Below are 14,731 nucleotides of genomic sequence, written 5' to 3' on the forward strand. Positions count from 1 at the left end.
TTATACAAATGTTTTCAGTTTCAAAAGCTCAGCGTTGCAAGGCGATGGAATGTAGTTAAAGAAAATTCACGTTGCAAAAATTGCCTGCAGTAGCACTCCAGCGAGTGTACGTATCCTAAATGCAAAAAATGCGCTAAGTTCCATGACGCCCTTTTGCACAACGATTCCTCTCAAAACACAGATAATGCGAACGAAAATTTGTTGAGCGTGGTTGCGAAAAAACAATCATGACTGGATGTGGGTGCTGCTAGTCTTTCAATTCACGCGCTACCGTTTGAATTGATGCTCACCGCTCAAATTAAAATAAAAAATAATCGAGGGAAATTCATCACCTCAAGAGCATTGCTTGATACCTGTGCTACTGCACACTTCATGTCCGAAAGTCTAGCTAAGCTTTTAGGTATCGGAATTCAAGCATCATCGCTTCCTATAGGTGCCATCGACGGCCTCAGTACAACAGCAAGGGGAATAATAGAATGCATTTTTTATTCAACGAACAGTAATTTCAATAAAAAGGTAAAATTTTTAATTGTGCCTAAAATAGCTGACCACACCCCAAACGAGCCATTTCCTCGAAAATTCTTTAATATCCCAAAAAATATAAAGCTTGCTGATCCTGCCTTTTATTTACCTATGAAGGCAGATGTTATAATAGGTGCTGGGGTCACTTTATCGATGCTGTCGCAGGGGCAGACGAACTTGTCAAACGACCGAGGTACGTTAATACTACAAAAAACTCTTCTCGGATGGTCTGCTGCTGGTAGCGCTTCATTTAATAAAAATAACAAGACTACTTGTCATGTCACGGAACTAAAAAATTTAATAGAAAAATTTTGGTTTATCCATGAAACCGGCACGGATCAAAAAGAAGCTTCGGAAGGCGAGATATGCGAGAAACACTACACTACTCATGTAGCACGCGATGATACCGGACGATACATTGTACGGCTTCCCTTTAAATCTGACGTCACAGAGCTTGGAAATTCACGACTTATGGCATTAAAGCGTTTTTATAACTTGCTCAAGAGATTGGGCGCCGATCCCGCTCTTAAGTGGGAATATCATCGCGTGTTAGAAGATTACATTAATTTGGGGCACATGATACAAGTAACTGACGAATTGCAGTATGGGTATTATCTACCACATCATGTGGTCATAAGGGCAGCGAATCTTACGACAAAGACTCGAGTTGTCATTGACGCATCCGCAAAAACTGACCGAGGAATATCATTAAACGATGCCCTCATGATCGGACCAGTGGTGCAAGCGAAGCTTTTCGAGCACACTTTAAGATTTCGCGCTTATAAGTACGCAATTACGGCCGACATAATACAGATGTATCGGCAAATCGCGATGCATCCGGACGACTGCCGATTTCAGCGTTTATTTTGGCTGTGCAACGACGAAATCACTGTTTTTCAGCTAAACAGAGTCACTTTCGGCTTTTCTTCCGCTTCATTTTTAGCGACGCGTACGCTACAACAGCTAGCGAAAGATGAAAGCTCGCAATTTCCTGTCGGTTCGCGAGCCCTCTTAAATGAATTTTACGTCGACAATTTTACATCAGGCGCAAATTCGTACGCGAAATTAATACAAAAACGAAATGAAATTATAGCCATTCTTGGGCGTGGACGGTTTTAAATAAGGAAGTGGGCGTCAAACGAGCCGCGAGCTTTAATAGGACTTAAAGAAAGAGCCAACGACGTGGAATTTTTAATGGACGAAAATCCGGTTCATAAAACACTGGGCATATCATGGAACACGAAAAGCGATCAATTTTTATTTACGGTGAAGCCTATTGATGCGAACGAAAAAATTACGAAACGGCTCATTCTTTCCGAGATTGCCAAGATTTTCGATCCGCTTGGTTTTATCGGTCCAATGACAGTCAAGTGCAAGCTCATTATGCAACAATGCTGGAGAGATAAAGCTCGAGATAAAGTTTCGTGGGATGAATCGGTGCCTCTTGAGTTGCTCGAAACCTGGCGATCGTTTGCTGCCCAGCTATCGTTGATTAGCAATCTAAAAATAAATAGGAACGTGTTAATCAACAAACCTACCGACGTTCAAGTACACGGTTTTTGCGACGCAAGCAAGGTGGGATACGGGGCCTGCATTTACATTGTATCGCGATCGATAAACGGACAAATTCAGGCGAAGCTTTACTGCTCAAAAAGTCGATTTGCTCCGCTAAAAGAACAAACTATTCTAAAGCACGAATTGTGTGGTGCATTATTTTTAACACACTTGTTTAAAGAAGCTGAGGGTGCTTTGATTCTTAAGACAAGCAAAGTTTTTTTTTGGACTGATTCTATGATTGTTCTACAATGGATCAAAAAACATCCAAGTGTGTTGAGAGTATTCGAGGCAAACCTCGTAAGCAAAATTCAAAAAATATCAAAGGACGCGCAGGCAAATTAGTGTTATGTGCGTTCTATGGATAATCCCGCTGACGCGCTGTCTAGAGGACAATTACCGCAAGATTTTTAAACAATAAATTATGGTTTAGTGGACCCTCATGGCTTAGTCAGCCGGAGACAGCATGGCCGGCATTTTCAGAAAAATTTAACGAGCAATTACCAGGGGTAAAAAGGGCATATTGCGCTTTAACAAAAATGAAATCGGACTGTTTATTGCAGAAATTGACCAAACGAATTTCTACATGGCCAAAATTAATAGGAGTAGTTGCCGTTTGCTTGCAATTTTGCCGAATTGCTAAAAGTAAAGCTTAATACGTACGAGAAGCAATAACGCGTGAAAATGACACGCTTTTAATAAATAAATTGGCAGAAGCAGAGGAGCGCATTTTTAAGGCTTATGGCCTCATTTCAGAGGCTTATGGGAAGCTGCCGTAAAATCGACGAAGCACCGTTTAAAATGAGTGCTCGGTGATACTCTATATACGCACGAAGAGTTAAGCACGTTCGCGGCCGAAATCGAAGCGATATTACTACTATGCCCCATTTTCACCGATCCGAACGATCTAATCGCTTTACCACCCACGCATATATTGATAGGAAGAACGTTCAACACGCTGCGGAAGATAATTTAAAATACGTTCCAGATAATCGATTGAATTCTTGGAACCAAATTATCAAGAACAAGCAAGAATTCTGGAGAAGATGGCAGCTGGCATATTTAAGCGAGTTGCAAAAACGCCAAAAATGGATGAAATTCGATGATAACATCAAAGAAGGAACAATAATGATTAATCGGAGGAGATCTTCCATGCATGCAGTGGCGGCTGGGACGAGTCGTTGAGTTGCATCATGGGGACGACGAAGTAGTTTGAGTAGCCACGATCAAAACTGCGCAAGGCCTTCACAAAAGAAACGTTAAATCTCTTTGTTTATTACCTGATGAAAATTAATACAAATTAATACTTATGGGTCTAGTTTAGAAGGTTAAAGATTTATTAAAAAAAAGATTGTAATTTAATTCTATTAATATTTGTATGCGTTTGGAAGGCAACTACGATTTGTTGATCGCTCTCACTCTCAACGGGGGGGGGGGGGAGTATATGTACAATTCTTAACCAATAAAAAGATGATGGTAGAGAGAGAGAGAGAGAGAAGTTGATCGAGTAAAAAGCGCCCTCCCTTCTTTCCCTGTCGCGTTGCTATGCAAAACAATTTTTTTATTTGTCAGTCTAATGAGGTGCCGCAAAGACGTACGACAGAGAGAAATTTTATTGCAAGAGAGCATATCTCTTTTTTTTAGCTATATTTCTATTGCAAATAATTTATTTTTAAGTTTGACACATGCACGTGCCCGGAAGCATGTAAAAAGCTCTGGATCAGCAATAGAATCTTGTAAAAATAATCCTTTCTCTCTTGTCGCTGGCCATCAAGCGTATTGGTGCTAGACCATAATGTTTAAGGTGGTTCTTCACGATGGTGCCGTATCAAAGCGACACGGGACCCTGTGGTTTTCTAATTTTCGATTAGCTTATTATTTGCAACATAAAATATGTTTTACTGGCACTTGACTATAATATCATTGCATTTACGTACAAATAAACAAGCTAATGAAGTCAGAGTAAGAGTTATAAAAAAATTTTTTTTTGATGCAAGGTTCTGAAAATGGCATGTACGCTCCTACTCAAGCAGACGTTGCCGCAGTTTACACGGCAGACATTTCGTTTACGATTAAATATCGTATACTAATTCCCTGATCAGCCCAAACTTTTGTTATATTATTAGAAAGCTAAATAGTTATTCTTTCACTACAAACTTTTTCTATTACGATCTTAAGTCTACTTTACGAGATATTACATGATATCGTAGTATGGAAAAGTAACCTACATAAGAATACATGTTAAAAGTGCATTTTTTGACTGACTTGTTTTCAAAAATTTGCCTGATAAAGGGACTTGAAATTTTAAGAGAAGATGTCTTATAACTTTAATAACAATCCCTCCAAGTTTCCCTGTAAGTTTAAGTAAATGGGTTAGGTGAAGAACCACCTTAAAGAGGTTATCAATAGCCTTTTAGAACGAAGTTCTTTATGTCGCGTTACTCGGGGGCTGGAATTTTAAAACCGACAGATTTTTTTTTTTTGAAACGAAGGTGGTTTACTTTTCCTCTCAAGTTTCCCCCCCTTACCCCGTCCCCCTCACCGACTATTCTCTATACACTTCCCCTCTCCCCACTATATATGTATATCGGCCAACCGTGCCGTGTTACTCTTCCACACACCTTTGCCCACCATTCTCCCTCACACTCCCAATTTTATTTTCTCACAATAATTTTTATTTCACTTTGAATTTTTTTTCTTTTACAATTCTTAAAAAAAAAAAAAAAAAAAAAAAAAAAAAAAAAAAACATTTTCCATTAAAGAGATTTAAACCATCGACCTCATGCATGTGAATCCAGTACCTTACCCACTCTGCTACGATCGCTGCCGACTATAGATATTTGGTTTCTTGTACTTATGGTGTGGTTCGTAACTATAACATTCCATTTTTACATGCATTCACTGATAATACATTCGAATCATGATAAATTATATTTGTATTTGTTTTCTAAATGCTTGATTAAAAAAAAAAAAAAAAAAAAAAAAAAAAAACATGTGGAATAGAGTTGAAGAATGTATCAATGGTTTTTAGAGGCGCTTATTTCGAATTCGATAAACAAATTATGTTACATTATCACATAATTATATAAATAAAGTAATTCAAAGTAAATCAATTATAAATGAATTATGTACGATCATTATATAAATATAATTCGAGTTTCATATCATTTTCATGGTTTTTAAGGGTACTTATTTTGAATTTGATAAACAAATAATGGCACAATGTCATTGAGTAATTATATGAAAATAAAATAAAAACTGCATTAATAAGCTATAAAATCGCAAAAAAATAAGTAAAAAAAAATTTCAAAAAAAATTAATGAAATGAAATATGAAAATAAAATGAAATAAAATTACAAAAGACATGAATAAATACAACGGAATAAAAAAAATTAAAATAAAAAAGGGAATGAAAAAAAAAGATTAAATATGAAAATAAAAAAAGGAATTAAATGAAGGAAATACAAAAAAATTAAAAAAATGTATAAAAATGAAATATCAAAAAAAATTAAAACAAGAAATAAAAAAAAAAAATTAAAACAAGAAACAAAGAAAAAATAAAACAAGAAATTAAAAACAAACCAGGGGGTATAAATGGGTCATGGGACCCACGGTAAGAACGAAGTTCTTTAAACATGACATAAGTATAAAAACACAATTTCTTAGGTAACAAAGGGGTCGCCAGACCCACAGGAAGAACGAAGCTCTATAAACGTTAGTACTGCATTTATGTAGTTCACTAAACAAAAACTTGAAAAACGAATTAAAGAAAAAAATTTAAAAAAATAGTTCAGTACTCACGATGGTTAAACTTCGTGAGTACTGTATTTATGCACGCCGTTCTCACGAAGTTCAACCATCGTGAGTACTGAACTATTTTTTTAATTTTTTTCTTTAATTCGTTTTTCAAGTTTTTGTTTAGTGAACTACATAAATGCAGTACTAACGTTTATAGAGCTTCGTTCTTTCTACGGGTCTGGCGACCCCCTTGTTACCTGAGAAATTGTGTTTTTATACTCATGTCATGTTTAAAGAACTTCGTTCTTACCGTGGGTCCCATGACCCATTTATACCCCCTGGTTTTTATTTATTGTTAATAATCGTTGTATTTGATTATAATAACTGGGCAAAGGCCTCTTGTTTTAGATTAAATCAAATCTATTCAATTTTTTAATATTCGTTGTATCGACCTTAATTTATTGTTATATTAAAGAACCGTTTCGCAAAGATCAATAGTGTTGCAAAAGTTTTCTTGTTAATATACATGTAAAATAAATGTAAAAATAACTACAAGACAACTTCACCTACGATGAGATCTTGGCCCAAAACAGTGTGTACGCAAAAATTATCGTACGCACCTCAGCCGTAAAGAAAACTGCCACCACTTGTGTGTCTTTACTAGCCTCACGTTCAGCTTAGAGGAGCGGAACTAACGGAGTCGTCTCAGATCCTTCTGCAATTACTTTTTTTAAAATCATGTTTATTATAATCTACAGAATAAAAATATATGTTCTTCCAGCAATTTTTTTTAACCGTGTTTTTTGAAGAATTTTAGCAAAGTTTTTCTTTTATTTACTAAACGTGCGACTAAAAAGAATTTTGTTTGATACTTTTTCCTTTGCCTCGTCCTTTATGACGTACTTTCGTTACCGTTTACACAATGTAACGCCATCACACCACATCACATCACACATTCTGAATTTTATAAATTTTGAATCATTTCATTTTTGTTTAATCAATTCTAGAACAAAAAAAAAACCAAACCAGGGGGGATAAATGGGTCATGGGACCCACGGTAAGAACGAAGTTCTTTAAACATGAGATGAGTATGGACACAATTTCTTAGGTAACAAAGGGGTCGCCAGACCCACAGGAAGAACGAAGCTCTGTCAACGTTAGTACTGCATTCATGTTGTTTACTAAAACAAAAACTTGAAAAACGAATAAAAAAAAAAAAAAAAAATATTTTACTACTCACGATGTTTGAACTTCGTGAGTACTGTATTTATGCACGACGTTCTCACGAAGTTCAACCATCGTGAGTAGTAAAGTATTTTTAGAACGAAGTTCTTTATGTCGCGTTACTCGGGGGGCTGGAATTTTAAAACCGACAGATTTTTTTTTTTTTGAATCAGGAATCCCTTCCTCTCAAGTTTTTCCCCTCACCCCGTCCCCCCTCACCAAGTGTTCTCTACACACTTCCCCTCTCCTAACTATGTATGTACATTTGTCAACCGTGCCGTGTTACTCTTCTGCATACCTTTACCCACCATTCCACCTCACACTCCCAAGCAATTAATTTTTTAACAAATTTTAATTTTATTTTTTCACAATAATTTTTATTTCACTTTGAATTTTTTTTCTTTTACAATTCTTAAAAAAAAAAAAAAAAAAAAAAAAAAAAAAAAAAAAAATTTCCATTAAAGAGATTTAAACCATCGACCTCATGCATGTGAATCCAGTACCTTACCCACTCTGCTACGAGCGCTGCCGACTATCGAAGTCGGTTTTTTGTACTTATCGTGTAATTCGTAACTATAACATTCCATTTTTAAATGTATTCACTGATAATACATTCAATTATGAATTTGTTTTATAAATTGTGTATTTGTTTTCTAAATAATACATCTAAAAAAAAAAAAAAAAAAAAAAAAAAAAAAAAAAAAAAAAAAAAAAAAAAAAAAATTTAATTAGCATAGAAATGGTTATGTAGATTAAATATAATAAGGCGCGTTATTACGCATTAAATATTTGTATTTTCATTAAACCTAAGGTTTTTTTTGCATTACAGTAATGCTAATAATTACTGTTATTAATAAAAAAAGGTAATGAAATTAAATATGGAAAAAAAAGAAACGAAATATGAAAAAATGAAATATGAAAAAAAGAAATAATAAAATTAAATGAAATTTGAACAAATAAAATAATATATTAGAAAATAATGAAAAGAAATATGAAAAAAGAAATGAAAAAAAAGAAAAAACAAAAGAATGAATATAAATAGAAAAATATAAAAAAAAGAAATAAAGGAAATACAAAAGAATGAAAAAAAAGTAATGAAATTAAATATGAAAAAAAAAGAATGATATATGAAAAAAAAGGGAATGAAAAAAAAAAGATTAAATATGAAAATAAGAAAGAAATTAAATAAAGGAAATACAAAAAAATGAAAAAAAATGTAATAAAATGAAATATGAAAAAAAAAACAAGAAATGAAAAAAAAAATAAATAAAACAGGAAATTATAAAAATAAAAAAAATAATAAAAAAAAAAAAAAAAAAACAACAACAAACCTGGGGGGATAAATGGGTCATGGGACCCACGGTAAGAACGAAGTTCTTTGAACATGACGAGTATAAAAACACAATTTCTCAGGTAACAAGGGGGTCGCCAGACCCATTGAAAGAACGAAGCTCTATAAACGTTAATACTGCATTCATGTAGTTCACTAAACAAAAACTTGAAAAACGAATAAAAAAAAAAAATAAAAAAAATAGTTCAGTACTCACGATGGTTGAACTTCGTGAGAACGTCGTGCATAAATACAGTACTCACGAAGTTCAACCATCGTAAGTACTAAACTATTTTTTTTATTTTTTTTTTTTATTCGTTTTTCAAGTTTTTGTTTAGTGAACTACATGGATGCAGTATTAACGTTTATAGAGCTTTGTTCTTTTAATGGGTCTGGCGACCCCCTTGTTACCTGAGAAATTGTGTTTTTATACTCGTCATGTTCAAAGAACTTCGTTCTTACCGTGGGTCCCATGACCCATTTATCCCCCCTGGTTTGTTGTTGTTTTTTTATTTTTTTTATTCGTTTTTCAAGTTTTTGTTTCAGTAAACAACATGAATGCAGTACTAACGTTGACAGAGCTTCGTTCTTTCTGTGGGTCTGGCGGCCCCCTTGTTACCTAAGAAATTGTGTCCATACTCATCTCATGTTTAAAGAACTTCGTTCTTACCGTGGGTCCCATGACCCATTTATCCCCCCTGGTTTGGTTTTTTATTTTTTTATTTTTTTTTTTTTCTTTATTTCTTGTTCTATTTTTCTTTATTTCTTGTTTTATTTTTTTTTTTTTATTTCTTGTTTTATTTTTATTTGATATTTCATTTAATTACATTTTTTTTTATTTTTTTGTATTTCCTTTATTTAATTTCTTTCTTATTTTCATATTTAATCTTTTTTTTTTTATTCCCTTTTTTTTTTTTTTTCATACATCATTCCTTTTATTTCATATGTAATTTCATTACTTTTTTTTTTATTCTTTTGTATTTTCTTTATTTTAATAATTTATTTGTTTATAAAATAATTTATTTATAACAGTAATCAGTAGCATTACTGTAATGCCAAAAAAAAACCTCAGGTTTAGTAAAAATTTTTGTTTTAGATGTATTATTTAGAAAACAAATACACAATTTATAAAACAAATACATAATTGAATGTATGATCAGTGAATACATTTAAAAATGGAATTTTATAGTTACGAACCACACCATAAGTACAAGAAACCAAATATCTATAATCGGCAGCGCTCGTAGCAGAGTGGGTAAGGTACTGGATTCACATGCATGAGGTCGATGGTTCAAATCTCTTTATTGGAAAATGTTTTTTTTTTTTTTTTTTTTTTCTAGAATTGTAAAAGAAAAAAATTGAAAGTCAAAGAAAAATTATTGTGGGAGAATAAAATTAAAATTTGTTAAAAAATTAATTGGTTAGTGTGAGGGGCAATGGTGGGTAAAGGTGTGTAGAAGAAGAGTAACACGACAGGGTTGGCAGATATACATATATAGTCAGGAGAGGGGAAGTGTATGGAGAACAGTTCGTGAGGGGGACGGGGTAAGGGGGGAAACTTGAGAGGAAGAGACTCTGGGTTAAACGACTTTTGTTTCAAAAAAAAAAAATCTGTCGGTTTTAAAATTCCAGCCCTCCCGAGTAACGCGACATAAAGAACTTCGTTCTAAAAATAAAATTAAACAAGAAATGAAAACAAAAAATTGAATAAATGAATAAAATATAGTCTTAAGAAAGTCTTTAAATATGACATGAGTATACAAACACAATTTTTCAGGTAACAAAGGGGTTGCCAGACCCGTAGGAACAACGAAGCTCTATTAACGTTAGTACTGCATTCATGTAGTTCACTAAAAAAAAACTTGAAAAACGAATAAAAAAAAAAAAGTTAAGTACTCACGATGGTTGAACTTCGTGAGTACTGTATTTATACACGACGTTCTCACGAAGTTCAACCATCGTGAGTACTGAACTATTTTTTTATTTTTTTTATTCGTTTTTCAAGTTTTTGTTTAGTGAACTACATGAATGCAGTACTAACGTTTATAGAGCTTCGTTCTTTCTACGGGTCTGGCGATCCTCTTGTTACCTGAGAAATTGTATTTTTATACTCATGTCATGTTTAAAGACCTTCGTTCTTACCACGGGTCCCATGACCCGTTTATCCCCCCTGATCATACATTATATAAATGAATAAATTATTTAATGAACTATATATTTATTAGGTATATGATTTTTTTTGCAAGTTTAAAAATTTTACTAATATATAAAGCAGTCAGTTAAACCGTTATAATAGCTAACCGCGAAAACTACTAATTCGATTTTGCTGAACTTTTGCATACTGATTCTTGATGATTTCGATATTGTTTTCGCATAGTTTTTTCCTTGAAAAAGTTAATAATAATAGCGATAAAAAAGATCAAAATTTTTCTAAAATAAGCTAGCCTTGCACTTGAGTTTAGTAGGACCCGCTACATGGCGTCGACGTAAAATTGGCGCCACCCACAGTCAGAAATAGTGAAGAGTGGTTATAAGATGCTTCATCGAATTGACGATTGGCGACAGTCGCTCCACACATGTCGTACCGAAAGCCCGTATTTTATGAGCACGTCTGATACGCACTGGCTTCCATTGTAACGACACTTTCCTGAGTTCAGCCCTTTTCAGGGCTCTATCACCAACGTTGCATTAGTAGTTTTTTCTCCCGTGAGACTGTAGAGCCCCTCACAAACGCGTCGGTAAGCAGTCACTCCCTCCTCTAGCCGCAATCCTCGGTTGTGGTCAAACGTGACTGTCTCTTCACTGGCCTTTTTCTAAATCTATAACCCAGAGCTGGGCAACAGCTGCCAACGTCCACCTAGGATGTATCCTGACCCAGACACCTCCAACTCTACCATGGGTACGAGCCGGTACGACGCCAGAAACCTGTTTTCTACAGCACTGGTCAACTCAGTACATCAAAACACTTCAAGGCAAGATCCTTGAATTAGAAACACGGCTGTCTCAGACCGAATCTGCCCTCGCCTAACTGAATAAGTCCATTATCTTAAATCAAGCGCGTGTAACAGCCCACTGCCAACTAACTGACTCCCCAGTCCCCAACAAAGTCTTCCGTCACGCGAAAACAAAAGAGAAACGAAACCCCAATGGCTTCTTCTACAATGTAACTTGGAATCCTCTCCTTATAAAATCAAGCCGAGCAGATTTCACGCTGAACTTGATACAGCAGTTGACGAACTGACCTATGACAAACTCTTGCACCCACAACGCCACCACCACATCAACAGTATCTCCCAGCAAACTAAATCTCCTGCATGACCTGCAAACCTCACTAAAGTAAGAAAGAATATACGCTAACTATGGCAGCACACCAGAGATCCCGATCTCAGAACCCTACTTAACCAAGTCCGGAATAAAATTTTCTGCCAAGTTTCCAACTTACGCAACCAAAGCTTAAACAACTTTATTGCAGAAGAAGAACAACATTCCAACACAGCCTGAAAAGTTATCAAGAAACTCCGCAACGATCAACCTAACCTCCCTCCCCTCTAACAAGAAACCCCCAACTACTCTCTTGACTCCATAAGAGCCACCTTTCTTGAACAACAATGCTCTTTGAACCCAAGCCCCGAGAACCTAGAGGACAAACACTCCAACAAAACGAGCAAAGTCCACCAACATCCACTTTCAGACAACGAATTCTCTCCCACTTTACCAGCAGAGATTAGCTTCATCATACGCTCCCTAAAAAACCGCAAAGCCCCAGGTAAAGACGGCATCACAAACATCAGCATACTCAAATCACTACCGCAAAAACACATAGTCGCAATATATAATATTGCTTACGCCACAATAAGACTACGCGGCTTCCCCACAGCTTGGAAAATTCGTTCTTTCAACGCAATTATCAAAAGCATCCTCACTTTTGCTATACCAGTTTGGGGAGCAGCAGATGAATCTCACCTTGAGGTTATCCAGAGCCCTTTAATGCAAATTCTAAGGGCAGTCTTGGATATTTCATGGTTTATTAGGAACTTTCAAATCATCAAGGATTTTAACGTTATTCTGCCAATAGAAGTGGCTTCCATCCTCGCCGCTGGACTCCAAACGTACATCTCAGAGCACTCGCATCCTACTATCTCTGCGATCGCTAACTACGCCTCCTAGCATCTAGATATAATCAGACAATTCTGCTCCCTTCTGGAGCCCCAATCATCTCAGCCGCTCATACAACGGCTACTCACCTTCCATACATCACACATACCAACACAAGTACACCACCACCTACACCAAACAGAGTGTTCTCACATATACATACACTTCAGCTACATACAACTACCAAATCTTGCACAAGGCCTACGGGCTTAAGTTCTTGCTTCGCTACTAAGCGCAAGTGCCCCTACTTTTATCCCTTTGATTGTAAAGAGGCCACAGATCTTAAACGCATACTCTCTATTTTTTCTTCTCTCTCTCTCTCTCTCTCTCGCTCGTTCTTTAGGTTTCTAGGTGCAAAAGCCTTCACCGTTTGAGCCCGTACGAGGAGGTTTGATTTTTAGTTGGTAGGCGCCAGTCATACTCAGTGAATCCAACACTGTTTGAAATAAATCGGTTTTCACCCCTGAAAGCCAAGATAACCAAGTGCTTTGGAAAAATAGGCGTTTGGAACGTCAACGTTTTTGGTGGAACAACAGGAGACGGGTGTAGCTAGAGCACAACCTGCTCCTACACTTAAGAGCTTTGTGGCCGTTCAGCCATCCAGCCTGGTGCTGTCAGAGAATTTTCTACTTTTAACGCAAACTAGGAAAGATAGCTCTGAAGAGAACGGGCAGCCACAGCGGCTTCTTTCTCAGTGGTCATCCCGAGGGCATATCTACAGAGAAGGTACTTTCCGGGCCAACTTCCCCGACTCACGATGAGCGGTTTATTATTTGGAGAACAACCCGAAGAGGAAATATTCTTTTGTCAGCGGCTAACCTTCCTCCATTAGGGTCTCCGTACTTAGAGACGTCAAGGGTAAGATTCAAGCTACCCACAACCAGTTTTCATCATCAAGAATAATGATAAGGAATAGCTGGAAGTTTCATCACTGGCCCTTTTCAGAGCCACTCAAAGTATTGACGATCCTTACTTAATGATCAATCTCATTAGTTCTTTTAAGGGCCACCAAAATTAAAACTACCTTGCCAACAAATACATTTTTCCTACCGTTTTCAAAGACGATTTATCGACTAAAAGACTATGTAAAGCCGGCCACTATTAAACCTAGTATAATATTCACTGGCAGACCTCACAAACAGAGTTGTTCATCGCAAGGCTGGGAACCGCGTTGACCGACAACCCTATATTATCCTCTCGACCCTATACATTCAACCAAGAATCACCGATCCTCTCCAAGGTCTGTGCTGGGAGAACCTAACAGCTATGAAGGACTAATAAACTTGAGCCAACGGGACAGTCTTCAATGGGCAAGCATCACGAACCAATCTCTACCAATCTCTCCACCTTAGATCATCAAAACAACTGAGTCTGCAAAAAAGAAGAAGGTGTTTTAGACACCAACGTCTTCGAAGTTATACCAGGAAACATTGGGAAAGAGCTCTTTAGCTAACTATTACGCTTTAGACGTTGTCATGTCCTCATTATTAATCCAGTACTACAACAGCTGGACAGGAAAGATCACCCTAAGAAATCCAGGCAGTCACGTTTGCTGGAGACTTTAGCCAAAAAAAAGTTTAACGTTCCTTTTTAGGGCTACCGGACGTCGAACTACCTCGCCAACAAATACACTATAATCTAACAAAGTTGACAAAAAACAGCCTTTAGAGCTGGCAAAAGTTTTAAGAACGCCTATAGTATCAAAAAAAAAAGGAATATCAAATAAAACTGCAAATTTTTTGAACGATTAAAATTTTTGGCATTAAGAAACTGACGTAGAACATTTATCAAGATTGTAGTGGCAGCATAAAAATCGACCAATAATATTGGTTATACGGGATTAACTGGCATTAAGGCATAAGAAACGCACAGTACTTTTCAGCATAATTAACTTTTTTTCACTTTTTACAAATTATTATTTGATAAAATAAACTGTATGAATTCCAAACATACACGTTTTTAAGAACAAGATTATTTTTCTGAGATGTGTCAGGAATAAAAGTAAAATTTTTAACTGAAATCGTTTCACATTACATGGCAACACAACGGTGTTTCATTTAGTAAGTACCAAGGAAAGCCAAGACTGGAGTGGTCGCTAGTGTTACATACAGTAGAGATATAGTTACACCTGATCGGCAGACATCAACCTTATTTGCAGTTCTTGCAAAGAAAAAGGAACTCAAACTGTACCAGAAGCATAATATTAGT

The 14,731-nt window shown here is 35.9% G+C and overlaps 1 protein-coding gene across 1 annotated transcript; it reads left to right on the forward strand.

The window, feature by feature from the left end:
* The first annotated feature begins 633 nt into the window (after window positions 1-633).
* Window positions 634-11,396, forward strand: LOC149375197 (uncharacterized). Its single transcript, XM_089589985.1, has 4 exons — window positions 634-715; window positions 827-1,519; window positions 1,682-2,097; window positions 11,199-11,396. Exons 1-4 carry the CDS (start codon window positions 634-636, stop codon window positions 11,394-11,396), a joined length of 1,389 nt encoding a protein of 462 aa, XP_089446111.1.
* The last annotated feature ends 3,335 nt before the right edge of the window (window positions 11,397-14,731 follow it).

This window comes from Copidosoma floridanum, unplaced genomic scaffold, assembly GCF_036245765.1.
Source record: "Copidosoma floridanum isolate Cflo_tuat_1 unplaced genomic scaffold, Cflo_Japanese_pri ptg000011l, whole genome shotgun sequence".
NCBI classification, from domain to species: domain Eukaryota; kingdom Metazoa; phylum Arthropoda; class Insecta; order Hymenoptera; family Encyrtidae; genus Copidosoma; species Copidosoma floridanum.